Source organism: Apodemus sylvaticus, chromosome 15 (genome assembly GCF_947179515.1).
Source record: "Apodemus sylvaticus chromosome 15, mApoSyl1.1, whole genome shotgun sequence".
Lineage (NCBI taxonomy): Eukaryota > Metazoa > Chordata > Mammalia > Rodentia > Muridae > Apodemus > Apodemus sylvaticus.
The window spans coordinates 56,587,467-56,615,230 of NC_067486.1; the positions used below are offsets into that span (position 1 = coordinate 56,587,467).

Consider the following 27,764-nt stretch of genomic DNA (forward strand, 5'->3'; position numbering starts at 1 on the left):
GGGAGAGGTAGGTGGATCTCTGCGAGTTCGAGGCCAGCTGGTTTACAAAGCTAGTTCTAGGACAATGAGGGCTACTATACAAAAATACTCCATCTTGGAGATGGGGAGGGTGGGTGGAGGGTGCAAAAAGAAGAGAACATGGAAACAAAGGGAAAAATGAAAAGTGTCCCAAGCAGCTAATCAAGAAACCCATTATTTATCTGCAGAAAATGGAGAAGTTAAAAATGAAGGGTACAGCCTACCATGAAAGACAAAAGCTAACTCTATGAATGCCTCATTGTTCCTCGACTCCCTTCTTGTATAACCCAAACATATTTAAAAGATCTTTTCATTGGTCTCTGTCTGTGGTTTGTTTCTGTGTGTAGGCACTTGTGCTACGGAGCATGTGTGGAGATTAGAGGACAACTCTTGGGAGTTGGTTCCTCCTGCTATCTAATGGGATGTTGGACAGAACTCAGGACTGTTGGGTCTGTATGTAAACACCATGTCTCAGCACCAGAGGAATGCTTTCTGAATAACTGTAGTCCTAAGTTATTCTTGATGGTCCTAAGAATATCTATAAGATGGAAGCAAACGATTTTGTCCATTCTTAAATAGGTGAAAGAAATCAAGCCAAGTGTGGTGGTACCACACTTCATCTTACAGCTTAAAGCATTAAGAAAAACACTAGCCTTAAATTTGTTGGTTGCATCATGGATCAGAAGAGGGTCAATGTGAGCACCATGGAGTGCCAAGGAATCGCTGCAAAGGCTCAGGGAGCCTGGCATGTAGGGTGCATTTGCCTGCTCAGAGTGGAGGGTGGGGGAGGAGGGAAAGAAGGAGGAAACTGCAAAATCATTTTCTGGTTGGTGTTTATTTTTTATATAACCAGAAAATAGTGAACCATTTAATTAGGGAAGCCTGTGACTGTCTTGGCTATCAGCATACCATCATATAGGTAAATTAATCTTATATTCTACAATATAAAACATATGAAATGGAAATTTGGAATCACAGTTGAACATTGAACACGTCTGGAATGACTACTGTCTTGTCCGACGTGTGTGCCGTGCAGCACCCTTGGTAATGGCGGTTTCCTTTTCTTGATAATGTTGTTAATGCGCTGTGAAAGGCAATTTGTGTTTGCAGTGTCTGTGGTAGAAACCAGAGACCTGGGTGTGTCTTCGATGATGGTGAATTAGCATGTGAATATATTGGTATTTCATTTCTTCTTGTAGAAAATTTGCCTCCACATTTGATGTTGGAAAGGCACTGGAAGATATGCTAATAAAGAATCACAACACAGCACTTTTAGACATTTTACGTATGTAAGAATTGTGTACAAAGTGAACCGTCTGCGTACTGATCCCCAACACAACCTGTACAAAATTCTCAATTAAAAAAATACATTCAGGCTGAAGTTCATTTCCTCTTTACTTAGCCTGACCTCTCATGTGTTCCCCACATGAGATTTCTCCAGACTTTTGCTTGCATAAAGTAAGTAGGCATCTCAGGTGATTCCTATGTGTTGCAGCACACCTTCTCAGGGGTGACACTTTGTTCCACACTTTAGGGATTTTGGTCTGACTTGAATTTAGATCTCTGAGTGGAAGCCAAGAAGGCCAGGTCTGAGGAGAAGCAGCATTCTCCTGCCTGGAGCTTCTCACGGGAGACTGCTGATGTTTTCACTGGCAATGATGCCAGCCAATGTCTCCAGGCAGATAGGGAAAGGCCAATCCCTGTGTGGTGAGCAGTCATCTGCAGGGGTGGGAGGAACCAGCTACCATGCCCCAGGGCAGTGGGTAGAGGGCACTCTGTTGTAGGGCACAGGAAGGGGAGAGAACATGGAGAGAGGGCACCTCCACTGGCAAACGCATCTCCTCAGAGTTTAGGCACTCTGTGTCCCCAGCCTCATTAATGTTCACAAACATCAATCCCAACGCTAAGGAACCCCTCTTGCCCCCTCCGCTAGCTCCTCCCCATACCTTTTCCACTAATGTCCTCACTTTAACAGAGGGTATCACGAAAGGCTGGGTTCAAAGTCTGTTGGAGTTCAGCCAACTGAAAGATGAAGGTATGCTTAATTCTCAGCACTTCGCCTATTGGAACTTTAGGAGAGAAATTTTGAGTTCAGACAAATCTCAGTAAGTTATATGGAACTGGAGCCAAGATATCTTATTCCTGAAGATTTGTAACTAATCAGCATCTTATTTCACTAAACTCCTTGATTCTTGGGAGTAGAGCCAGGAGTATCAATCGTACTTATCTGGGGTTCCTACAATTCCTGCCACAGTCTCTTGGTGCTCTCTGTACTAACTAGAACCCTTAGCACTTGTAGTTTAATCAGATTAGAGAGTCAGTTCTAGAATCCTTAAAATCAGTTACACAAATCATCCTTAAGGTTCAGTTCCACTAAACAAACAAACAAACAAACAAACAAACAAACAGCTTCTCTAGAGTCATTCTTGATACCAACATCTGTATTTGCTGGAGTTAGAGGGAGAGAATCCATATGATATGCATATAGACATATGAGAGAGGATTATTAAGGGAATTAGCTCATGAATTGGGGCAGATGAGGAGTCCTGACAGATCATTTGCAGGCTGAGGACACCGGGATTCTCAGAGTATAGCTCAGTGTGAGTCTGAAGGCCTCAGAACCAGTAGTGTGCACACTTGTGCTACTGGTGTAAGCCCTGGAATCTAAAGGCTAGGAAGCTTACAGTTCTGATATCAGCGCAGAGGAAAGCCCTACCGAGCTCTCAGGTGGGGATACCTATGCCTAATTGCCTTCTGTGTCCTTTCTCTCCAGAATCCCAAACAATCTAATAGGACCCACCCTCTCTGGGGGAGAATTATCTGCACCTGGTCCACTCAAACTCACATGCTGAGCTCCTCTGGAAATATACATACCTACAATAACACTTTGCGGGTTTCTAGGCAGTTCTTCACTGAGTCGAGGTAATTAGTAGCATTATCTATTATAAAGAGCAGGAAGGACATCTGCTTTGAGCTTCTGATTCTGGTGAAATAAAACATGGATACTAACTGCCTTACTGTGTGTTAGTGAAAGCTTATGTTTTAATTCTCAGAATAAAAGCATAGACAGAAAATTCCAGACATTCTTAAAAATACCTATGCCCTTGGCCCAGACTTGAGGTGAAATGGCTTCTTGAGGAGGGAAGCCCCGCCAGGACCAGGACAGCCAAGGGAAGCTGAGGTTGCGGTCTGTAAGTCCCTCACACTGTAAACCTCTGAAGCGCCTTTCAGGAATTGCATTTCCCCCTAAAGCTCTTTCCTTACAAATTTAGCTGCTGCCCTATTGTAACCTTTCCCATTGTTCACTAAATCTGGAGAACAAAAATACAGAGATGCCGTAGCAGTGGGGGGCGGATACAGAGCTGAACAGAAGAGCGTTCTTAAAATCGCCATTCTCCAGTCTGAGTGTGGATTCGGAAAGGCCTTAAAGGGATCTATATAGTTAGTGTAGTTGAGAAGTTGTCTTTCTTTTTTCTGGGAAAGAAATTCAAAATTTCAAATGTGTTTATATAGAGGCGAGCACATCTTTTCGGCTCCACATCAACGTTCACTCTTTTTTTTTTTTTTTAAACAGGAAAGATAGAATCCTCAATTCAGTGACTGTAATGAGACACCACAGCCTTCTAGAATACCATTCTTTCAGAAAATACCAACTGGTAAGAGTTACAGAAATTAATTTGTGAGTTAGGAAACCCCTAATCTAGTAAGCTAGATTTCAGTGAGGGAGAACTAAGATCTTGTGGTGCCAGGTAAATGAACTTTCCTACTGAAATTACTACACAGCTTCCAATATACTGACTTTTCCAAATTCTGTTGCAGTTTTCTTCTGATTGTTTCTAAAGCAGAACTTCAGATTTACTCTCAGATTGCTCTGCTCTGTCTTCTGAACACAATGCTACCTCCAACATGACCATGAGAATTCAAAGCAGCACTGTGGGCAGCAGAGGTGGATTCTTTCTCCATGCAAGCTGGGGACTGGAGTTGCTATGCATTCTCCTACTAAACAGTGCAGGCCTTCCACCCCAGTTCTCTGCTAGATTAACGGTCAAAAAGCAGTTCAGAGGTGGTTTGTGTGGGCCACCTTAGACAACAAATAGCTGCAACTCAGAGGCCCACTTGTGATGACCCATTGCAGAATCAGTTCATGTACATTATATACTTGCATATATACATCCATATGATATTCAGTAACATAATCTAATGAATATATTAGATTGTGGATGCAGTAAGGAAAAAGTATCTTCAAATGTAAAAATCTAAAATAAAATTAAAATGGACACATAGGTTCCTTTCTTGTGCTAAGAATACCAAGCTCAGCCAGTGCAGCTGTGTTGACAGTTCAAAAGCCTCCGGAAGCACACCTCACTGTTGTGCTCATAACAAGTACTTGGCTTTAATTTTATTCTATCTCCGTATTATGTTCTACAATATTTACAATATTATTTATGGATTAGAGTAGAAGGACCGAGCTCATGACTCCTTGCTGTGTCTTACAGTCTTGTCTGTGTTTGTCAGGTTGGTTTGATTCTCATGGTATTCCCAACAGAATCTTTGCATTGATTCAAGACCCTGGTCATTTTGCCAATTCCCACATGTACTGTTTTCATCACTTACTTGGGGATATGACAGCTTGTTGGTGATGGAGTCTAGGGCGTGCCAGGTGGCTAAGTACCACTGCGCCATGGTCTCCAGACTGTAGCCATGCCACATTCTCTCCTTCTGCTCATTTTATAACAACTTCTGAAGTTACTGGGCTTTCCCAGTCACCAAACCTTACAAACTTTCCATGAAACTTATTTAAAATTCTCCTTTCTCTGGGACGCTTCACATGATTACTAGAGTTTATGCCGAGTTCTCCCTTGTCCTATTCTGCAGTGGCTCAGAGGTATAAGTAGAATTATTAACTTTTGGTTTATTGTTATAAAATGAGAAGGCACTTATAAGAGTCCCCTCCTTCCTCCTCCTGTAGGTCAGAAGCATTGCGTGTTTGTATATGGACATGGGCTCCCTCATCCAAGGGAGCTGTGGTTTCAGAGTTTATTAATCCACACAAGGAAGGATTTCCTTCTCAATTTGGTCTTCTAAAAGGAATTAATTTGGACTCTTTCTAGAATATGAAGGGGGGAGTCCGATGCTTTGAAATTATAGTGAGGTAATATTACTGAGAAGAAAAATCATCTTCTTTAAAATATTAAAGGTAACCAAGCGTGGTGGCTCATTTCTGTGGTCACAACATTCTAGAGGCTGAGGTGGGGGACTTGTCAGCTCAAGCTACCCTATCTTGGCAGAGGCTCTCACAAACAAAACAAAACAAAACTGAAAGAAGACAACTTGCACATAACCCTTTGTGGGGAATGTCTTTGCATATTTTTGGGAACTAGACATAAAGGGGCACTGAGAGAAATGATGATCTTAGGGACTTAAGCTCCATGTTGAGGGCATCTATAGTCACAGTGAGTGAAGTAGTTCTTAGAGGCCAAAAGGATCCAACTCCATTGCATGTCTGTGGAGAGTCAAGCAATGTCAACACAAAGTTCACTATGGACCAAGGATCTGACCCCTTCCCTAGATTTCCCATGTCTTGTACAAATCTGGGGAGGGGAAGACAGTCTTGAGACTTCATTAGACTTCTATATAAATGGGTCACCTAGGAGTCTTAGGTTTAATTTTCTTGAGAAAAACAAGGAAATGGTTCACATACTTGAATGTTTAGGAATAAAGCTGTACTTTACACACATACATGTTTATAATAACAGTAAATCAATGCCTCCTCCATTTTCACTTCTACTTGTCTTACTGCCATTAGACAACTCCACCTTACCTACTGCAACTACAACTATATAGTCAAAAGAACACAGGTTGCCAACTGGATCCCTGACGCTGTCCCACACACTCCCTCAGAGGGGTAGGTATTCTCTAAGTGACTGTTTGATTACTTCTCCATACATAACACTGTACAGACACTGCTGAGAGCAAGTGGGGAGCTCAGGGCTCATTTTCTTTGAGGTGAGGCTACCCATTGTTCTAGGAGGTCATTCTAGTCCCTGGTGGCCCACATCTGTTCTTCCTCTTGGGTTTTGTTTTTAATTTCCTTACCCTCTCATTAGTTAATAACTGTGGTTCTGTCTTCACTATGAACTTATGGTTTAAAGCAATTGGTTTATGAATTTACCTCACTTCTTTTAAACCACACTCATCTGTTTATTATTGCTGATCTATGCCAAGCTATTCTCAACTTCCTGACTCCATCTGTTCTAAGAAATATTTTACTAGGCCCTTCTGCCACTAAAGACTCAGTGGACCCCAAAGATTTGCCACGCTTATATGAAAGGGAAAGAGACACCCAGTCTGGGAAGTGAGGTAGAAAATTATCAGGCTCAACTCTTGCCTGAGCCAGGAAAACCAGGGCTTGGTAGTAGATGCTAGAAGCTGTCTATCAATGGGCGCTGACAACTGCTCTTTACATTTATGTTAACAGTGTTGGGGATTGTTTAGAATATTTTCACTTGCTGGCCACTGGGTGTCCTCATTTACAAAGTAAATATGCAACATTTAGTGCAGGTCACCAGGGAGAATAAAAGCCACCAGTCTTCTCTGTGGCTTTCACATACTGGGTCTAAATTTATTGCTAAACTCACAACCAGGTTGTATATTAGTAATGTCTAAAAGTTTTCAGGTCAAACTGTTAAAAGTTTTTAAACCAAAAACACATTATTCAGTGTCCAGACAGGAATTTAAAAGCTGTTTCTTCACAGAAGGGACTGTGATCCGGCCATTAGAATGAGCCCTTATTCCTCTGAAAACTGGCATGAGACTATGACTATCTGCAGAGATCCAGCACAGAGAAGCAGAGAAGACCTTAATTTATTCTCAGGGAGAGAGAGAGAGAGAGAGAGAGAGAGAGAGAGAGAGAGAGAGAGAGAGATGGAACCAAATACCAAATATCTCTATGGGATATTTGTTAGATTCTTTTTTTTTAAATCTTGACTTTTCTGAAAACTAATTAAAAATAATAATGAGAAAGATAAAATATGTCCTTTGTCTGAGAAGCCCAAAATAATGTGAAAAATAGCACAACGTGCTGGGTCAGCATCGTGACTATTAATCATTTCACATTTAAAGACAGAGAACAGAGTCGTGCCTTTGTGGACCAGTTATTTCATCTATAAATGAAGACGTTTATGCTCTATGGGATGTCCTGGGAGAAGCCAGAGTCTTAAGGCACACTGGGCTCCTGGGATGAGACACTGTACACGAGTGGGGCTGAGGACATTAATAACATTCTGTGGTTGCATCACAGCTGTGTATGGCTTGTCTCTGATGGCAGATAGGAATCAAGGCCAAAGCTTGTACAGCCAACAAATATTTCCTGGCGCGGTCATTCCAGGGCGCTGAGGTCGGCATGCTCTTGCAACCACTTTCTGTGTGTGGTGATGTGATTTTCTGCTTTTCCACAGCTCTCACTGTCTCCTCACTCTGCTTATAGTTCGGAAGGAATTCTTTCCTTTTCAGGACAGAAAATATTTCTGCCTTACAATCCTGCTAATTCCTCAAAGTGGAGACAGAGCTACTATTACGAGTAGAAGGGGCCTTGCCTTCAAATGTCATTTTTGGATAATTAGCTAATCTTTCTCAAAAGTAAAACTTCACTGGGATAATTTTTTCACTAGTGTACATCTCAGCTTAGTTATTATCCTTTGGCATGTCATTTTGGTATATAAATTATCAACATGATTCTGTGCCATAACTGGTAATTTATACAGATATTATCAGGGACAGAGGAAGCTCTCTGAGCTATTCACTGCTTTTCAGAGCTGTTCTTGGCTTTACCGGCGGCTTTGCCTACTAGGCCTTTCTGTTTGTAAAAGACCACCCACTCCTGCTGCCAGGACAGCAGTCTATGGCTCTCAGTCAATGGTTAAGTGTACAACAATGTACAATAGCCAGGTCACTCTCATCCTGTGACTGTACAAAAGCTTCACAATGCCTTTGCAGTAGATGGCGAAGTCTCCGCTTTAGTCTAAAGATCTTTAAGTTCCTAGGATTGAGACTATTTCCAAGTCTTTAATCAGTAGAGTCATGTTTGAGCTACTGTAACCCCGAAGACACATATTTGCAGAGTCCTTCTGATCATATTTTACCCTAAGCGCTTTCCCAGTTTGGCTTCCTTGGCTTGCTCCTCTGATTTCACTTTCAGGACTTCTTGAGGCTCAGTGACTGAATGCTACACAGTACGCGCCTTATCTGATGTGCTGGCGCCTGGTGTGGCCAGGACACACTGGGGTTTTGTTCTTACAGTACAGGACTGATGTTCTGAAACCTAGACTCCAACACAAAGCAGATCGTGAGCTCATTTTAATGTCTCTTTTCTTCCCTCGCAGCCTCTCCTACCCACCCCAATTCTTCCTTAGTCTTTCGCACTGGCAGCAGATGGCAACCATATTCCAAAGCGGAGGATATACAAAATCCTGCCATGGAGAACAGAGTGCCTTCAAAGTTAGCCTTTCTATTCAAGTGGGATGGCAGAGACTTCTGGAGCAGGGGACTCTTCTCTCATTCACTTAATCCTCTATTCATTCAGCCAGGAATTTGTTTTCCTACACATCTTTCTACTGTCCGGCTAGCTGAAGGAGGATGGGTGTGAAGCAACTCTCTTGGGGGCCCCTCCAGCAGGAGGCTCCTAAGATTCTATGCCAAGCTCTTATTTCCCTGGGCCAGCTCTGCCTGCTGCTGACAGAACCATGCCATTCCCAGGAGAGGAGCTTGGAGCACTATGTGTGGGGGATAGATTTCTCAATAACTGACTCCTTGCTATACTAACAGTCATATGCTGTTTTCGCCAGACAAAGATTGGACCTGGGAAGACAAGAAAGAATGGCTGAGGGTGCATAAAACTGTACACATTCAGCAGTAATGGAAGGCAGAACTGGGGAAATCTTTCCTTTTAGTTGTTGCAAGGTTTTCTAGAGCTTTCACCCAATCATCTGTTTGAGCATCTTGTGAGGAACATCTATTTCCATGATATCTATAAAAAACAAGCACCAGATTATATTACAAAGTTGACCTTAACCCTGCCATATTGCTATTAAAATCAAAACATGTAGCAATCTATGCTCAAGAGAAAGCACTCTGTTTTCCCAGCATACAAACCTGAGGGTATCTGGGATGCACTTTGTTATGTAGGTCTGCTGAGTGGAAAAATTCAATTCAGTTTTATAGCCCTGCAATATGCTCACTAATACAGTTCTCTGAGCTGCCCTCTCTCCTTCAGTCATCCATTCTGCAAACACTTGCTAAGCACCTACTATGGCTAAGCATTTTACTGGATCCTAGAGATTCGGCAGTGGACAGGACCAGAGTTCTGCACTTGAGACTTCTGACTGGATAAAATAAGCATTCAGCATTTTAGCTGGGCTAAAGATTCAGTAGCACAGCAACTGTCTAGCAAGTGTGAGGCAACAGGTCCATTTCCCAGTATGAGAAAAATGAATGTATGAATAAATAAATAAATAAATAATAAATTATTAAAATGAGTTACAGAAGCTGGCAGAGGAGCCTTGGGGATGGATCAGTGGGTGAAGATACTTGCTGTTCTACCTGATGACCTGAGTTCAATGCATGTCTCCATGTGGGAGAAGAAAAGAACCCATAAGTTGTTCCTTGACTTCTACACACATGCTGTGGCATATGTGTGCACCTCCTCCTCACATGTAATAATTTTTTAAGCAGCCAGAGCATGGATGCTATGGATAACCTCTTTCTGCTTGGACTGTAAGTCTGCTCCAAGGAGGGAATTCATGCCTGACAATGAAGCTTGTCAAGAGCTCGTGGCTAGAGAAATACACTACCATCACTGGATAAGTGGACATGTGGTCAAACTGCCTTCTAAACAGTCATGGTAATCTACACAGATCAGTGCTGCCTTCGTCAGGGAGATCTGCTTCTGCTGTGGGCAGTGGAGAAGCAGCCATGTAACTGTTGGAGTGCTGAGGATATGGGAAGGTAGAGTGCTTAGGCAGGCTTCAGTGGGGCATCCACCGCACTCTCCAACACTCAGCGAACACCATCAAAGGGAAGAGCCAGAGGCTGGAAGGTGTGTTGGAACAGGGGTATTCTAGAGATGGCACATCACTACAACAATAATTACCCACACCAGTCCTGTACAAGAGTGTGCACCTCAACATTTCTTTATGGTAGGAGGAGGGGCTCATGAGACCCCATAATTCCCTAAGGAACTACTGATAATGCTGACCAGGGACATAATGCTGTTCCAAGACATAACCTGTCACCAATGCCTATACAAGAAACTGTAACTAAACTCATGGAGTCGTAACTACTCACAAAAGATGTTAAGGAACATGGGGGAATTGCTGAGATTGAACAGTTTCAGTGGGAGAAGGAAAGGGACGAGAAGGTAATGGGTGTGTGCATGTGTGAAAATGACTAAAATTCATATATGTATGAAGCTCTCAAATATTTAAAAAAGTATATATATGCATACATATATACTTCTAAAATTATGTATTTAGAGCTATATATATTATACATATGTTATATGTTATTATTAAAAATTATATGACACACACATATACTGGCTACGTTATTTGAATAACAGGAATAGTTCGCCTTGCAGAGTGCTGCTTCTGATTCTTCATAGACTTTTAGTGAGGTTTGGACCCCTGCTACCAAAAATATTCTGTCTTCAGCTTCCTTCTGCTGTTAGACTGACTCCCTTCTTGGCTACAACGCTGAGAGTTCAGATTGCCATGCTGCTGCTGCTGCTGCTACTGCTGCTGCTGTTTCCTTTTTTTTTCCCTTTTGGGTGGGATGGTAACTGTGAGGATCGTTATTCTGTGAGCTACACATATATTTTCTCTGTAAATATTGTACCATCTAATTTGCGTCTTTGGATTCTGCTGATTAGCCATCAACATGTGATTTAAGAAATTCTGCATGCAAGATGCAGAACTCATGACTCAGTAACTTATCATTTTAAAGCTCTGACTTGGGATGTATACAGACTTGCACATAATCTGCTTTGGCTTTCAATCTGTAGCTATTACTGGAAGACTTGAAGATCAAGTTCCACCATGTGTGTCCTTGCAATTCTACACCCAGCAGCAGAAACACTCAGGAAGAAAGAGAAGCAAATGCCCAAAGCCTTTCCACATATTGCCCCAAACTATGTGGGTACCACAGGACAGGAAGCGGGGACAAAGTCAGCAGTCCTTGTTGAATGTATTCTTCAAGGTTTATTTTCCTCCTGACTACTGCAAACTGTTTCAGAGGTGAAAAAGGTACCCAAGCCAGGTAACTGAGAGTAGAGTAGTCTCCTCTCCGTCAAACACAGTTACGTTTCTAACTGCACCTGAGTTTGAATTATCTCAAAATACTCTAAAGTCATCATGAAGACTGTCTTTCAAAGATGTATACGTATGTATGTATGTATATATATGTATGTATGCGGATACATACATATATATACATACATACACACATACGTACATATGTGTATACACACACATTTTTGCTTGGATTTCTCTGTGTAAAAGGTTCTGTGATGTGGCAGAACAATGGTCTGCCTGTTTTAAGGTCTAATCTATGTTCTCTTCGTGAATTTGGACGTGGAAATGGGGCACGTGCAAGCCTGACATCTGAGGGAGAGAGTAAACCACTCCACTCCCTTCCCATTATTGGAAACTCTCTCACTCTTCCATGCAGGTGAGCACGAGGACCTCAGGAGGACGATGTTATCATTTAACACTAGCATATTATTTTTCTAAAGCTACCTCACACCAAGGAGAAACATTTTGAAGGCTTTTTTTTTTTTTTTTAACTTTTCTGAGTACCACATAATTTCCTTATCTATGACAGCATTTTATAAGAATGCTGACAGTGTATTTGACATAGACTGGGTGCTTACTAAATATTAGTCCTTTTTCATTTTAGGTAAAGTAAATCAACAAATGTAGAGGCGTTTTGTTTGTTTGTTTCTTTAGTGGCCAAAACAACCGCTAAAAGATTAGTGGAGAGGCTCCCTGACCCACAGAGGCCTGAAACCTGAAGGGGCACTTGGGTATTTCTTCTACAGACTGAGGTTTTTGAGTTTCAGTGGCTCTTAGGAAGTTTGGGCCCTGATACAACTGTCATTTAGGTTGCTTTAATTCAACGCCACATTTTCTTTATAATCTAAAACACCTAAATTGACACTAAGCACAGTAGTTCACCTGTCTGTAATCCTCCTGCTCCAGAGGAGGAAGAGGTACTAGTTGGTGCTCAACGCCTCTGGTGCTGTGCTGTTTGGATCTTTACATACAACACTGTACCTCATCTTTACATACAACACTGTACCTCATCTTTACATACAACACTGTACCTCATCTTTACATACAAAACTGTACCTCATCTTTACATACAACACTGTACCTCATCTTTACATACAACACTGTACCTCATCTTTACATACAACACTGTACCTCATCTTTCTTTACAACAACCCATGGGGCATATATATGATGAATGCGTAGCTACCATGCATACAAGGAAATAACAATAGAGGATGGTTAATTAAAAGCATGTAAACTGCATTCATACACTAAAGTTCACGTATAACTAGACCATGGTAGTGAGAAAACACTGTCTGAACAACACGTGATCTAAATCTTAGCTCATAAACAACACACCCAAGAAATAGCTGTAGAACAGTAGTTGTAAACCTCAACACTTTTGGGGTCACATATCAGATAGCCTGAATTCATATTTATATTTATATTATATTTATATTATATTTATATTTATAAATATTTATATTATATTTATATTCTGATTCCTAACAGAGGCAAAATTACAGTTATGAAGCTGCAACAACAATAATTTTATGGTTGGCGGTCACTACAACATGAGGAACTGTATTAAAGGGTAATAGCGTTAGGCAGGTGGGAACCACTGCTGGAGCATCTGCCACCTCCCCAGCCTTTATCAGGGGTCATGCTGAATTTGGCCGTTCCCATGGGATTTCTTGCAAAGGTTTAAGGAGACAGATGCTGACTGGGATATGCTCCGGACACACTGCTCTTTGCTTCTTTTAATTCTCTGACCCCAATTGAATGTGTGTCTGGACGAGCACTAAATATGTGCCTGCATTCTCTTCGGGGGGCTCACAGACCTGAGAGAGGTTTGCTTTCCGGAACCAGTGGGCTCTAAGGCCTCTGCATCTAATGTTTTCTTTCAAGTGGGACAGGGCCAGAACTATCCTCTGCTGAAAGTGCTTATATCACTCTCTAGGAGGCAGGTGTGCTTGAGAACCTCTCTCAGTATCTGTGTGTGTGTGTGTGTGTGTGTGTGTGTGTGTGTGTATTTGGGAGCCTGTGGGAGCTGAATGGGGTGATGGATCCACTGGACCTGAAGTTACAGAAGTTTGTGAGCTGCCCAATGTGTGTGCTGAGAACAGAAACATGGGAAGGTTAATCTGGTAACCACATCTCAACATTCCTAATGTGGTGCTCTACCACACAAGGTTTAAACCTCCTTGGCCCAAATGATGAAGTTGAGGATGGCTCGCGATGCTTGATCCGGAAGAATGTGTGCTACTACAGGTAACCATGTGGGCTCCATCAGGAGAGTTCACTTTAAAGGATTATGTTTCAAATGACTAGTTTGAAAATTGTTAGAAGATTTGAATACTTCAGGAATCTGATACTTGTTCTCAGGTAAATGTTCAGATGAAGTGGGTATAGGTGAAGTTTTCCACAGAAGACATCTAGAAAACATTTGATTTCATTCAGCAGAAAGAAAAGAACGCGGTGGGGCAGGGCAGGTGCGGACACTGCCTCACTGGGCTGGGCTCGAGTGTCTGCACTGTCCTCTGGAGGAATCGAATTCCCTCTCACTGGACCTGCTATGGAGGAGTCTCCCTTCGTGTGGTTCTTGTGTTTTGGTTTTTGAAACTCTGGCTGTGAAACCCTAACTCAAAATGTGAGCCCCAACTCGATACTTTTAGACTTCTAGCAGCTAGCCTAATACATAGAAACTTGCTCTTTTGCCCACTGCCCCCAGCTTTGACTTCGAGATTACCCTAGAAGATAACACTCCCTGATCCCGGACCTGGCCTGCCAGCTTCTTTACACTGCTGAGAGCTTTGCTAAATCTTCAACCACATAATGGCCCAAGAATGTTGCCTGTTTGCTCTAGCCCCACCAAATTCCTGACACATTTAGTGCTCTGTTAAATGTATAGCATCCCTGACACAGTTAGTGCTCTGTTAAATGTATAGCCACACAATATCCTAAGAATGTAAATGTTGGCTCTAGATAACCTGTTATCACCCGTCCTCCCCATTCTTCTTGGGTTTATGGGGTTTTGAATCATTGACAGGATGTCTAATGCATCATCAAACTTCCCCGTTTCTTTGTGGTTTTTTCCTTGAAAAACCCCCGACCACTGCAGCTCAGGGTCGAACTCTTCTGACCTGGTGGGTTATGAGGTTCCGCCCTAGTGCTGCACGGCAGTCCCCAATAAACCTCATGCATTTGCATCAAGAAGGTCTCTCGTGAATTCCTGGGGCCGTTGCCTTTTCCCGAGGCTGAGGGTCCCCAACTCCGGGGCCTTCCATGGCCTCTTAGAATACTCATGGCCTCATCTTTTCAGTTACTCAGCATCCTTTCATTTCAGGCTTAAAGCTGTTTGCAAATGCTGCTTTGTCACCTTTACCATTCATCTTGCTTGTCCCTGAGCTCCTCTGCATGGCAGGGCTCTCTGCCTCCATGCTGTCTGTAGCTCACCCATTCCCTCCCTGAGGAGCCCCTCACTCTCCTGGCTTTCTCCTCTCTCAGATCTTTTTTTGTTTTTCTCCTTTGAAGATTCTTTGTTCTCTTCTTATCACTCAATGTAAACATTCCTCAGGTTCTATTTCCCCTTTTTTCTTTCAACAAAGTTCTCTTTGAAGTCTACTCCTGTATTTATGGCATAAAGCATGGCCTCTTGTCCAATGGGCTTCCTACCCCTAATTTTCAATATTTCTACTATAATCTAGGACCCCGTTTCTAACTTACTGTTTTGTTTCCACTGGAAAGGTTCCCATGTTTTATGTTTTGTGCTATATGAAGCAATCTCTAGTCTGTTCTCTGAAATCTGCCCCTCCCTTTGCTGAGGATTGAACCTGGTGCCTTGTGAATTTCACCCCCCCCCCACCATGGCTGAGCTCTGTCTTGGTGGGGGGGGGTCATTTTCCTTCTGTTGCTTGCTTGTTTGTATTTCTATTTTTTGGGGGGGGGTTGACCTTGACTGTGGGAGGTCTTGAACTTGTGATCTTCCTGCAGTAGTTTCCTGAGCAGCTAGGATTGTAGGCCTGTTCCACTAGGCACATCCTTAAATCTTCAGTTGTTGCTATCTTGCTGAAATCATCTCTGAGAAGTTTCCTTCTCAGCCTCATCGCCTTCTGCTGGGTCTCGCTCCCCTGGTCTCTACTCCTATCACCAGCTCCTTCAGGTCACTAAAGTGTGAGCTTCTGACAATGTCTCTTGGGTGCTCCTCTTCCAGTTGGCCCCTCCCACCCCTGTATGCTCCACATACTGGCTGCTAAATTAGATCTTCTCTAAGCAGAGCTTTGATGGTGAGTCCCTTAAAAACCCTTCCTAAGGGTTTATGGTTTTGAACTCTGGTGCAAACTTGTCATTCTTTACCCTAACGGCTCACATTCAATGATATTATATTCACCTTTCAAAAGAGGTCAATTGGAATTTCTTCAATAAACTTAATGAGATGTTAATGGATTATAGCGTATTTCATAACTATTCTGAGTTCTAAGATAATGGTGACTTGAAGACATAGACTAAGTATTACGGAATCTGGTTCTGCTAGTTTTCATTTTTGGGTACTCATGGAACTTAGTAAAACAACTCGTAGACACATACATGTAAGGCCTGAACAGGTGAATGGATGCTGAGAGTCCTGGTGCGAGGATGAATTCTGAACCCCCTATAGGACAGCAGTCCTTTATCATGGTAATTCCTCTTTTATAGGAATCTAAGTCTCCAGGCACTGGAGAAGCTTGTAGGACAACATCCTGTGGAGTCCCTGGCCTCCAAACACTTGGTCACCTGACTGGAGAGCAACCCAGTCTGCTCTTCACAGTAAGCTCTCTCAGAAGCAGAGTTGGTCCAGGTGTCACATTCGGTGAATGGAAGAAGAGAGACTACAAAGATGAAATTAAAAAGAAAAAGGATGGCCTTCAACACAGTAAGTACAAAGTCTAGAAAATCAGAGCAAGAAAAAAAGACACCACCACCACCACCTCCACCTCCACCACCACCTCCACCACCACCACCACCACCACCACCACCACCACCACCACCACCACTACCAGCAGCAAACAAAACCACCTGGCTTTCTAACATGTAAGCTGCACTCTGAAGCACTCAGAACCTGAATAAGAGGTCTATACCAGACAATAACAACAACTGTAGAGATAGCACATGTTAACCAGCTCACAGGTTATTTCTTTGAAAAGGGAAAGCCTGTTTTACAGAAATGAAGCCCACATGTACTCAGTGGATTGGCAGAAACTTAGCTTATACAGGTTAGGAACAAAACAGATAAACACTCAGCTCCTTATATCTCTTAGAGGAGAAAGAACTCTGGCGTTCTGGAGGCAGCCACAGCTCCTAGTTACATTACAGATGCCCTATTTACTACTTAATTGATACATAATTTATTAGAAAATTAATTATCCAGGCCATAAGACAGTAACTATCTGTGCCTGTTACCCCTCTTCCCATTTTGGCTGAGTTTCTCCTGCAAATTAGTGTGACCCCAAAATGTTTTCAGGATTGTCCAACTTGTCCTAAATTCCATAAATAACTCTTTCAGAGGATGCTGTTTTTTGCCATGTCTCTATTACGGTTCTTCACAGATGGACCATTTTTGTCCTTGCAAGGTCTAAGAATAACTCTTTCAGTTATCAAGACATACCAAAATCCAGTTCAGCTGCCCCTGTGGGATTCCAGTTAGTTTAGACACATCTGCTGAGATACACGCATTGGAATCCAAATGAAGTCTTTGTTTGATTATACATTTTGAACATTTATAGAGGGTTTTTCGGGGCCAAAATGTTTTTCATTTTTCTGGCACACCAAACAGAGATCTTCAGTTACAAACACTGCCTTCTGAGCACCTCCAACAGAAACCCAATCTTTCCATGTGAACAGGTGCCTCAGGAAGCTCTTGGAAGGTTTTATCCTGAATCAGCTTTCCGATTGGAAACTTTCTGAACACGCAGTCAAGTTTGCCAGAGAGGCCTTCAAACTCCTTGAGCAGTTCTCACTCACACAGACATACATTCACACTTAGAGACAGCCCAAGTACAGCAAGTCAGAGCTCTGGAAGACTGAAGTTTCTTTCTTAAAGGTTAAATACCATATGCAACCAAACTGAGCAAAAAGGAATGTATGACAGGGAACGGCGAGCAAATAGCAGGAGGGTCCTCACTGCGCATGCGCTTGCCCCGCTGGAGGCTGTGCTGGGGCTGAAGCCACATACCTTTCCAGGGCAATGTTTATGTCTCCTAATTTCCATTACACACCCAAGCCCTTGCATCTTCAAACATTATGCCATAACGTGTTGCAGATATGCCATAACGTGTTGCAGATGATTCCGTTCACTCGGAAACCTGCTCAGTTATTTTGAGACATGCCCTTCCTAACACAAATGGGTCAACCAGATTAATGTGTAGAGGAAGAAAACACTGTTGTCTGCGTGAGGGGTTCTTTTGCAAAGCCCACCTTTTACCTGGACTCCCTACAGCCCCACCCCCACCCCAGTTTGAAACCAAATGCCAGTCATTAGAGAATAAACTAACCTTTAATTTCTGAGGCCTAAAGAGTTAGGAAATCACTCCTCCACTGGGCAAGCCTGGAATTCATAGGGGGAATCTGCTTTCAAGTTCTTATGGCCCAGGGCCACAGGCTGCAAGGTGGCCAGAGGCCTCTGTCTACACCCACTTAGCAGATTTCTGGCTCTCTATCAGGGACTCAGAGGTTTATTTGCAGGAATGAATCATTTCCTTCAAAGTCTCCCTTACCCTATTTACATGCTTGCATATTCCTTCCATTTTGTTTTCCCCTACAGCGTTACTAAGGAATTAATTATCTAGAGGAACAGGAACATACACTAAGTACATCTGAGATCCAGGATGGGACACAGTGTGTCGTCTATTAGGCCTGGCTAAGACCAGCAGCTGATGCTAAATGGGAAGGAACATGCACCAAATGTTTTTTAATCACAAAGTTAGTAATTAATTGCTCTTTAAAATACATTTTATGCTTCTTTCTGTCTGTGTACATGAAATGCACATTTATTACATGCCAAAAATTACAACATTATGGTCTAAATGTGACTGGCACGGAAGTCCGGAAACCAGAGTTAATGTCCCCACAGCAACTTTAATCCTGTCTGTGTGCACATGTAGAGCATGTCCTCCGTTACGGGAGACTCCTAGAGATGGTCTGGGGAGGGGCGTTAAAGGCACAGCCCTAACTGTGCTTCCTGGAGACACAAAGCACACAGGCTGCTCCTTTCCACATACATGGCTGAAAACAATGTCCTCATGCCGGTGTTGTGTAAGCACAGGAAGAAAGAATCGGCTGGGATGCTGCACTCGACACTCAAGGGGACAGTTTCTGTTGCTGTGGGAACCTGAACTTTGCATTTCCTGACTTGGGGGTAATTAAAATGTCAGCCTTAATGTGGCATTAATGGAGTTTGCCATAAAAATCCTCTTTGTTTTGTTCTCTCAGAAATTGCTTAAAAGTTCAAAATGATCCAAGTGTACTAAAAATTTAATCACAGGGCCTTGGATGAGTGAAGGGAAAAGGAGGAGAGAGAGAGAGAGAGAGGGAGAGAGAGAGAGAGAGAGAGAGAGAGAGAGAGAGAGAGAGAGAGAGAGAGAGAGGGAAGGAGGGAGGGAGGGGGAGAAGGAGGGAGGGAGGGAGGCCAGGGAAGAGAGCAGGCAGGCAGGAGCTAGGAAAGGACCAGCCCACAGTCTCCTCGACAGCAGGCAGCCCCATCAGCCATGCTACCTACACAGCTAAACTTAAACCCACCCACACAACAGTTTGCTACTGTGTAAAGGTTAAATTAAAAATAAATAAAAACTGTTAATGTGTAAATGCATCTTGGCAAGGACAGAAAAAACAGAGTCTGACGAGTCCAGCGCAAAAACACTGCAAGGTAAGTGACCGCGGTCACTTCCAGCTTCTGACGACAGAAACTAATGCAAATCTGTAGCAGCAGCAGCAGCAGCAGCAGCAGCAGCAGCAGCAGCAGCAGCAGCAGCAGCAGCAGCCAGGGCAGGCCTCTAAGGGAGAAGCCCTTCCTCCTTCCGGGAGCCGCAGTGGGGGGAGGGGAACAAAGCGGAAGGAACATCCAAAAAGTTAAGGTTATGTCTGTCACCCAGCATGGCTGTGGTGTGCTAGCTTGATAGTTGTCAGGACAGCTTCTCACAAAGCTGCTCTCCTGACTCCACTTAGCCCTCTAAGTCCTTGAAGGGAGAGCTTGGCTCAGCGTGTACTCAACCCATTTGTCGGTTAACTACTCTGTCAAACACCTAGGGTTCTTGCATTCTTTCTATTCCCAAATTCACCATAATGCCTCCTATTATTGTCATCTGAATTTGCTTGCCATTACGCTTTCAGAAATGGTGGAGAGGCGACAAGCTTCATGGAAATGGTAGAATATTGCTGAGAGGAAATTGGGTTGGGAAGAACATCGCCAACAGCACGCATTTCTGTGGCAAGATAACAGTAGCATCTCAATAAAGCTACTTCTGCTTTTGAACATCACTAGATCTTTGGGCAAGGGGGCAGTGCTGCAGCACAGCAGGGCTCCCTGCCAGCTGACCATGCAGATCATTTAAGCTGTCGGACCGGTCACGTGTGCTCCAGAGCAAGCCAAAGCCCCACAGCTCAGCACAGCACCTTTCCTAGTGACAGCAGAGCTCACCTCTCGCCTGTGGGCATGATTTATCTAGCATATTTTTGTGACCACGTCATCATGATGAGTAACCAACCACACACATCCAAGGTGCTTGTGTGTGTAGCCAGGAATGCCATCTTTGTGCACCGAGCCTCACGTTCTGGATGCCCAGAGGAGAGCTAATTCACAAATACTTTGGCATCCATGTGAGTGCACTGCAGGCAAGCCCTTCCTATGTTAGGTGTCAGGTTTCTCAGTTGTCTCATCTGTAAATTGGGAAGAATTATGCTGAGGGATGGGAAGTGGGCATTAAGTAATGACTAAGAATAATTTTGCTAAGCACACAACAAAATAAAAAAGGTGCCATGGAAATTCAAGTGCTTGTGAAAGCTCAGAACACCACACACTGGTAGAATGTTCCTCAAGTTAAAGGGACTTACAAGTCAAGGGCACTATTTTTAAATGCCCCAAATCTGTTCATTCTAAATAGGAACTGAATATTTTACCTTAAAGAAATTAGGCTTTTAAATTAATCTATGGTAAGAATGACATTTGAAAGAAAAAAAAAAACCTTCTTGAATGCAAGAAGAGCATCCAAAGAATTTAGCAGCTTAAAATAAACTCCTTTCCTGTCTTCTCTCAAGCAACCTCCAAATGGACAGATTTCTGTGAATCTTTCCTAAAAACAATTTTCCCCTTAGTGTAGGCTCAAATCAGGACAAACTACAATCCAAATATGTTTGGAGAGAAGTATAACTAATTTCAACAACAGGTTGGTGCAAAGACTTACACATCTTAATGGCAAAATCAAAGTGACTTTCTGGATAGCTGGAGATTAGGTTTCTCCTCCTGGTTGGGTCTCTTTCCAACTGCATTCAGACACCCCACTGAGCTCTGCTCTTCTGGCTTCCAAAGGGTCTGCAGTGACAGCATTGTCCTGCTGTCCCTTCCCCATATGCCAGGCTAGTAGGGCAAGTAAGGCCTAGCTGGAAGATGCCTGCTGTGCAGGACGTGAAGCACAGTGCCTTCTCGCTCGGAGAGCCATTCTTGGCTGGTACCAGCTTTCTGGGCTGGGTCATGCTATTCAATCTTCCCCCATAGGTACGGCAGAAAGCCAGGGGAGGAGGGTGTGCACACTGAGACTCCAGGCCTTTTACCAACTCCAAAGGCTACTTTGCTGGTAGGCAGGGCAGTGTGGTGTGCACATGTCTATGGGCACTGTGCCATGCTATTTTCAATGTCTTCCTGTAATTACTGTTAGGCTGGAGACTTTCAGGCAAGAAAGATAACCAGGTGACTGGGAAGATGGCCCAGGGAACAAAGTCCCTGCTCTTCCCCTGTATCTAAAGAGAAGCCTTAAGTCTGGTGGTACAGATCACGTGGCCTTGGTGACTTAGATCTTACTTTGTTCCTATTCTCCAGTGACAGTTGAGTGTGGCTACAACCCAGCCCCTGCCCCAGTTCATACCCCCTGTCTAGGAGCTAAGATGGCCACGTGAGTGGGGAGAGGGTCTCCCAGACTCACTTACTTTTGTCTTTTATATTTCTTCTGCCAGAAAATAACAGTCAGAGATTTGGAATCTCATTTCCTAAGGGAGATTTCTTTTTTTCCCTTTTCTCTCCTCTTCTCCCCTCCCCTCCTCCTCCTCCTCCTCTTCCTCCTCCTCCTCCTCCTCGTCTTCCTCTTCTTTTAATTTTGTCTTTGAGAAGCAGGATAAATGGAGTTCTTTTTGGTACTAAAGCTTTCCTGGTATATTTAACTCACTCCACTATGTGGGCTCTCTGCCTGTTACCAGACATCCTGTGGAGAGATCAGTCCCTGAGCTGCTGGCTATCTTAGCTAACAGGAATACTCTGTCTGGTATTGTCAACACGTGCTCCTCTCTCAAGTGCTGGGTTACACTTCAGAAACGAAAACCAGCCTACTCACGTCATCTATCAACTTCCTTAAAATAGAATTTAAGAAGTGACTTCTAGATTAGTGAGAAGATGGCAAAAATAAACAGCAAAGAAGTGATTTCAATAGTGACGATTCGCATTAAGTACCCATTCCCAAATTTAGCCTGTAGGCAGTTTTTTTTAATTAAAAAATATTTTTAACCTGCATTCTTATTGGCTATGCGAAGTCTGGGTGGCTTCTGAATTCTTGGAAGCCATTCTTTTTCCTTCTGTAAATGTATGCTATCCTTTAACCACTTCAAAATAAATTAAAAACTGGAAAGACCGAAATTGAGCCAAGCTACAAGAGACTCCAATAACTAATGCAAATCTGACTTGGGTTATGTAATTTGGAAATGGCTGTTTCCTTGTGTCTCACTGGCCCTCTGAGGTCCATATTTGGTTGTTCCATTTAGTAACGGTTGAAGTGCTGGTCCCAAGAGCAAGACAGCCAGGGAGCAGCAACATCACTTCTTTTCTTGAGTTAATGTCACGGAAGAGAACAGGGTCACGTGCAATTAATCAACAACTTGAGTCCAAATGGCTGGTTACCTGGCTTTAAAATATTCTCTGGCTTTGAAAATATAGATGCTGGTTGGATCAAAATGGTGGCATGCTACTTTTGGCTACTTTGGAAGACCAAATGGAAACAGCTTGCTCTGAATGCAAAACAGCCAGAACCCTGGGGTGGGGGGAAGCACCGCGCCAAGCTTTGGGAAGACACCATCACCTCGCTGGCTGTGTACTCACAATCAGATGAGCCGGTGTGAGCGTGAGAGTTTGTCAGTGAGTGTGTGGAGTGGATGAGGCCTGGGTCTGGAGACAAAACAGCTTCAAAGTTCAGGCAGGGAAGGCCCGGCTTGGCGCTGGATCCACCCGGCTGAGTAATCTCATTCTCCTCAGATGCCTTCTGGTTTTCAGCTGTCTTGGGTTTCTTCCTGAGAATAAACAAAGGGCCCTTTGAAGGAACTGACTGCATATTTGGGAAAAGGCATTTTTAGAATCTGTTAAAGATAACTTGATTTTTTTTTTCTGAAGGGGGATGGGAGGGAGTCCAGTATGTCCCTTGTTTTAAAACAAGCTGATTCTTGTTTTTTTCCCTCCAGTAATGGCCTAACTGGGAACACATGAAAGCATATGGGCCAGGCAAACAGCATCACATTTGGACTCTGCTGGCTGTATAAAAAGACCCTGTCCCAGAACTTTAGACAGCTTGAGCTACGTATGGCTGACATTATCCAAGAAAGCATCCTTTCCCCCCTTAAAGAGTTTTAACATGGTCTGGAAAAATACTAGTGGAGGTTTACCGTTCTAGCATTTGTCAGGAAGCTTAGAGACAGGACCCGTGGAGTAATGGGAGGAGCACTGGACTGGGAGTCAGGAGACTTGAGCTACGGAACTAGCTGTGCCTGCAACTTGCTGAGTGGCTTTGGGCACCTCACTTCACCTCTCTGGGCTTCAGTTTCCTCATCTGCAAAATAAAGGGCTTGGATTAGAAGGCCTGGCAGGCTCCTTCTAGCTTTAAATCTCTGTTCTTGGAACCCATTGCATTATGGAACATTCAACCTTCCTGATACTATTAGTTTTCTGTGAAATCAACACAGAATTTCAAACCCCAGCCTCCATCTGCAGGCTGTCCAGAAGGAGAGAGGTAGTGGTAGAGGGGGTGGGTGGTAAAGCAGGAAGTGAAAAGAGATTGAGACAGCGTAGGCTCTAGGGCGCAAAGATGGAAGGTGCCCCACACATGCCCACCCTTCTTGTTAGCCATCCCAGTCTTAAGACTCTGTGCTCTCTGGTTCAGTCTAGGCTCCTAGAGTTTAGGAGCACAGCTGGCATTTGCTTGCCTTCTGAGAAGAGATTGCTGGTAGGAAGTAGAAAGGTGGTGGTATGGTTTAGCCAGGAACAGAATGTGAAACAGTTCAGCTATCAGTAAGCCCAATATCCTTTTCCCCATGACAGTAAAATCAATGGTAACTAGCAAATAGGCATTTATAGAGCACATGGACACCAGACACCTCAAAAGGGGTGAGGTCCTCCCTGAACACGTGTCCCGGTCCTGTGGCTCTGCGTCCTTCCTATCACTGCTGCCACGGAGGATGGGTTTTTTTTTTTTGTTGTTGTTTTTTGGATAGATTATGTGGTACATAATCTGTTGTAAATCACTGTGTTTCTATATTCTCCTTTTTTCTACGAGCATGGCTTTGGACTTGTATACAGAATATTTCGTATTGAAATGTGTTGTACTGGGTAGTCAAATCTGCCCTCGCAGAATATGGTGTTATGATTAGTATGCTGTGTTTTTAGTCCAACAGGTTGTGAAATCAAATCTGTTTCTTCAGAGGGCATGAGGCAGAGACAGCGTGGTAAAGATTAGGATGGGGTGGGGGGCTTTCAGATATATTTCTCAATGTGGAGAGAGCCAACATAACAGAATCAAGCTATAATGCCTTACCCATTGCTGAATGGGGGACTGGGGCTAACCCTCAAATCCTGTGCCTCGGGACCCCCAGGATCTACTCTTCTGGTTTTTCAGATTCAGAAAGAATTCAAAATTAAAGTCCCCACTGTCAAAGTGCCCCTCCCCCGTCTGTTTCCCCTGGGAGGACCAGAGCTTCCTCTGAGGTGTCTCTTTGTGGCAGTGTGGCCTGCTGTTGGGCTGGAAGCCCCTTGCTCACCTTTCTCTGCCCAATGCCAGCTTCCCCTGCAGTCAGTCCTCAGCCTGCTCTCTCTCCAGTCGGCCTCAACACTTTTGTCCACCGCAGTGCTGCCCCTCCCTTGCTCTCCGTCCTCCAAGGGCCTGGCTCTGCTGCTCTCCAGTGTCTAGATCCCACAGCACCCACCGTGTTAGCCTGGCATTTGAGGACAGTTCCTTATCTCCCTGCCTTATCTCGCGGCCCTTAGATCAGGCACAGAGCCGGTTGTTTATCCTTTGCAGGCTCTGGAATGCACACGCTTGGCTCTTTACCTTACTGTCACTGTCACTGCTTTGGACTGCCTGTTCTCATCTCTGCTGATGAAATGACACGGACCCTTCACACTTAGTAAATGCTGTCACCATGCTAGACTGTTGTGACTCCCCTCCTTCAGACAGGATGGCCCCTCTGCAGCACTCTGGGATCCCTCAGTGGCTGCAGTATTTGTGTCTTACTCACTATTTTTTTCAACAATGGTTACGTGCTATTGGCTCTTGGTGAGAATGGACTTTCTGTGGAAGGGGAGTATCTTAGTAGTTGTCCCATTTCTGCTGTTCATCCATTTCTTTACTCTGTCTTTCTGCTCCCCTCCCCCCACCCACTCATCCACAAATTCCTCGAACAGATACTTTGTGGCTATGATGAGCCACTGAGGCTGAGCAATCTGGGTCCTGTCCTCCTGAAATTACTGCCTGTTCTATACTGTGAGCCAGGGCAATGCACACACAGCCTCCAGAGTTTATGGCCTATTCTATACTGTGAGCCAGGGCAATGCACACACAGCCTCCAGAGTTTATGGTCTATTCTATACTGTGAGCCAGGGCAATGCACACACAGCCTCCAGAGTTTATGGTCTATTCTATACTGTGAGCCAGGGCAATGCACACACAGCCTCCAGAGTTTATGGTCTATTCTATACTGTGAGCCAGGGCAATGCACACACAGCCTCCAGAGTTTATGGCCTATTCTATACTGTGAACCAGGGCAATGCACACACAGCCTCCAGAGTTTATGGCCTATTCTATACTGTGAACCAGGGCAATGCACACACAGCCTCCAGAGTTTATGGCCTATTCTATACTGTGAACCAGGGCAATGCACACACAGCCTCCAGAGTTTATGGCCTATTCTATACTGTGAACCGGTGCACCATATGGACTCCAGGCAGCCAGTTAAGAGCTGTTTGCTGATAGAATTAAATAGAGCTGAACTTTAAGTATACTCGGAGACCAGTCCAAGTTTGAATCTCAATTAAGCATCCTTGTTTTATGTACCAGTGGAATCAACCTGGATTGGTTGCTTTTTCATTGATTACAAGAAGAGTCTCTAATAAGAGTGGGTGGTCTTTGTAACTCACCTAAATATAGGGACAAAACATCAATGGCCATTATCATGTAGCAGAAAAGAAAATGGTCTCTGTCCTGGCAGGGCCGCAGCTAGCTTTTGACATGGAATCACACCAGCGCACTGCCAAGCCCCCCACGGGGCCTAACCCTGGAGAGACTGCACTGTTTGCGCTCTTACTCCTTGTCCTGAATTAGATGTGATACCTGCCTGATACTTTGTGCCCCACCTCATGTCCAGGACCACCATTAGAGGCTGTCCACGCGCAGGAACTGAAACCATCTCAGGGAGTCCGACGTGCTCAAAGCCAACCGACCTTGCTCCTCCCCTTACTAGCTCCCGGTCACTTCATTTCTCCTTTCGCCACGGCACTTGTCCAACTCCACAGACAACTGTCCGTTGGAGCGTTTCCTCTCCCATCCCAACCTCTTTCATAATTCTTTGGGACTCCTTTTTCTGAAGCCAAGAAGCATTAACACAAAACAGCAGACAGTCTGACATGCACAGGTGCTGTTCTAGGACCCATTTTTTTTCAGTTTGTGGTTTATTAAGGAGGGAAGAGCAAACTCTCTTGTAATTAGCTGAAAATGCCTTCTTCGGTTGCATAAAAAGGATTGTATAAACATGGCACATCTGAGGACTGGTCTGTACAAGCCTGAGTAGCTTGCACTATCCCCTGGTGCCTGTAGAGGGCAGCAGCACACTGGCTGACTCCAGGCAGCAGCATTTCAGAGCCTAAGCTACCAGAACCTTCTTCCTGGTCACCATGCCAAAGGTTGGTTTGCCAAGCTCTCTCTGGCCTGGCCTCTCAGTCTCTTTCAAGTTTGTTCTCTGCCTGCTGTGCATTCTCTCTCTCTCTCTCTCTCTCTCTCTCTCTCTCTCTCTCTTTCTCTCCCTCCCTCTCCCCCCTCTCTCTCTTTCTCTCTCAAAATTATACACTCTGATGAGGTCGCCCCTGGACCGGAAAATGAAAACTTCAACGTAGAAGTCAGAGAAGCCAACAACAACAAAGAAAAACCCGGGGAAGAGGAGAAAGGGGGCCGTGAGGGAGAGACTTCAGAACAAGAAAAGGGCAGATGTTTCGTAAATATATGCAAAGCAAAACTGGGTGTACCCTGAACACTTCCACAGAAAAACAGGCCAATCATTGTGCACTTCCTCCTGCCACACTGGTGCAGCTCTGCATTAAAAAAAAAAAAGAAAGAAAGAAAGAAAGAAAGAAAGAAAGAAAGAAAGAATAAAGTGTGGCCGCAGGCACCCGCCTTTCAACGGTCAGTTCTGACATTCTGACTGAACATGTCCCAATTGTCCAAAGAGAACAAAAACATTTTCATCTCTCCACTGTGAACGTTTTTGTCATGAGAAAAAGGCTGCTTTAAGAAACAGGAAGGCGTTTAAGGTGAAGGGCAGCTGAGCCAGCCAGCAGAGCCTCCTGGGTTTAACTCTCCCTGCGCTGGCCCGACAAGCGAGTTTAGGGCTGAGAGAGCAGTGAGCGAGGCTGTGGAAGATGTTGGCGCTTCCCGGACTAGACCATATTGTTTGTGCAGGGAATATGCATTAAAGCATATGGATGCGCAGTTAGGTATTAAGCCTGTTAAATGCATGGAGATGAGGCAGATCGGTGGTGTTGGATGTATACAGTTCACACTCCTTCACACATACTGCACACACAGAGTGGCACCAGTGCTTTCTGAAGCATATGGAAAAATAAATATTTTATCCATGTGAGCTCTCATCAGTCTCCAGGGTCTCTGAGAGGCGAGTCCTCTCTTCCGTCTTTCTCGTCTCTCCTTGCTCGCTCCT

General features: G+C 44.0%; 1 protein-coding gene across 10 annotated transcripts in view; it reads right to left on the reverse strand.

Moving 5' to 3' along the window:
* The window catches only part of Zbtb20 (zinc finger and BTB domain containing 20), a 786,764-nt gene that overhangs the window by 35,097 nt on the left and 723,903 nt on the right, over positions 1-27,764 (reverse strand). For all 10 annotated transcript variants that reach the window (XM_052158175.1, XM_052158178.1, XM_052158177.1 and 7 more), the window contains 2 exons: positions 23,232-23,395; positions 22,675-22,862 (listed from right to left, as the gene is read on the reverse strand). In XM_052158175.1, the coding sequence (XP_052014135.1) occupies positions 22,675-22,862; positions 23,232-23,242 (199 nt within the window). In that variant the 5' untranslated portion in view covers positions 23,243-23,395. The remainder of the gene's footprint in view (positions 1-22,674; positions 22,863-23,231; positions 23,396-27,764) is intronic.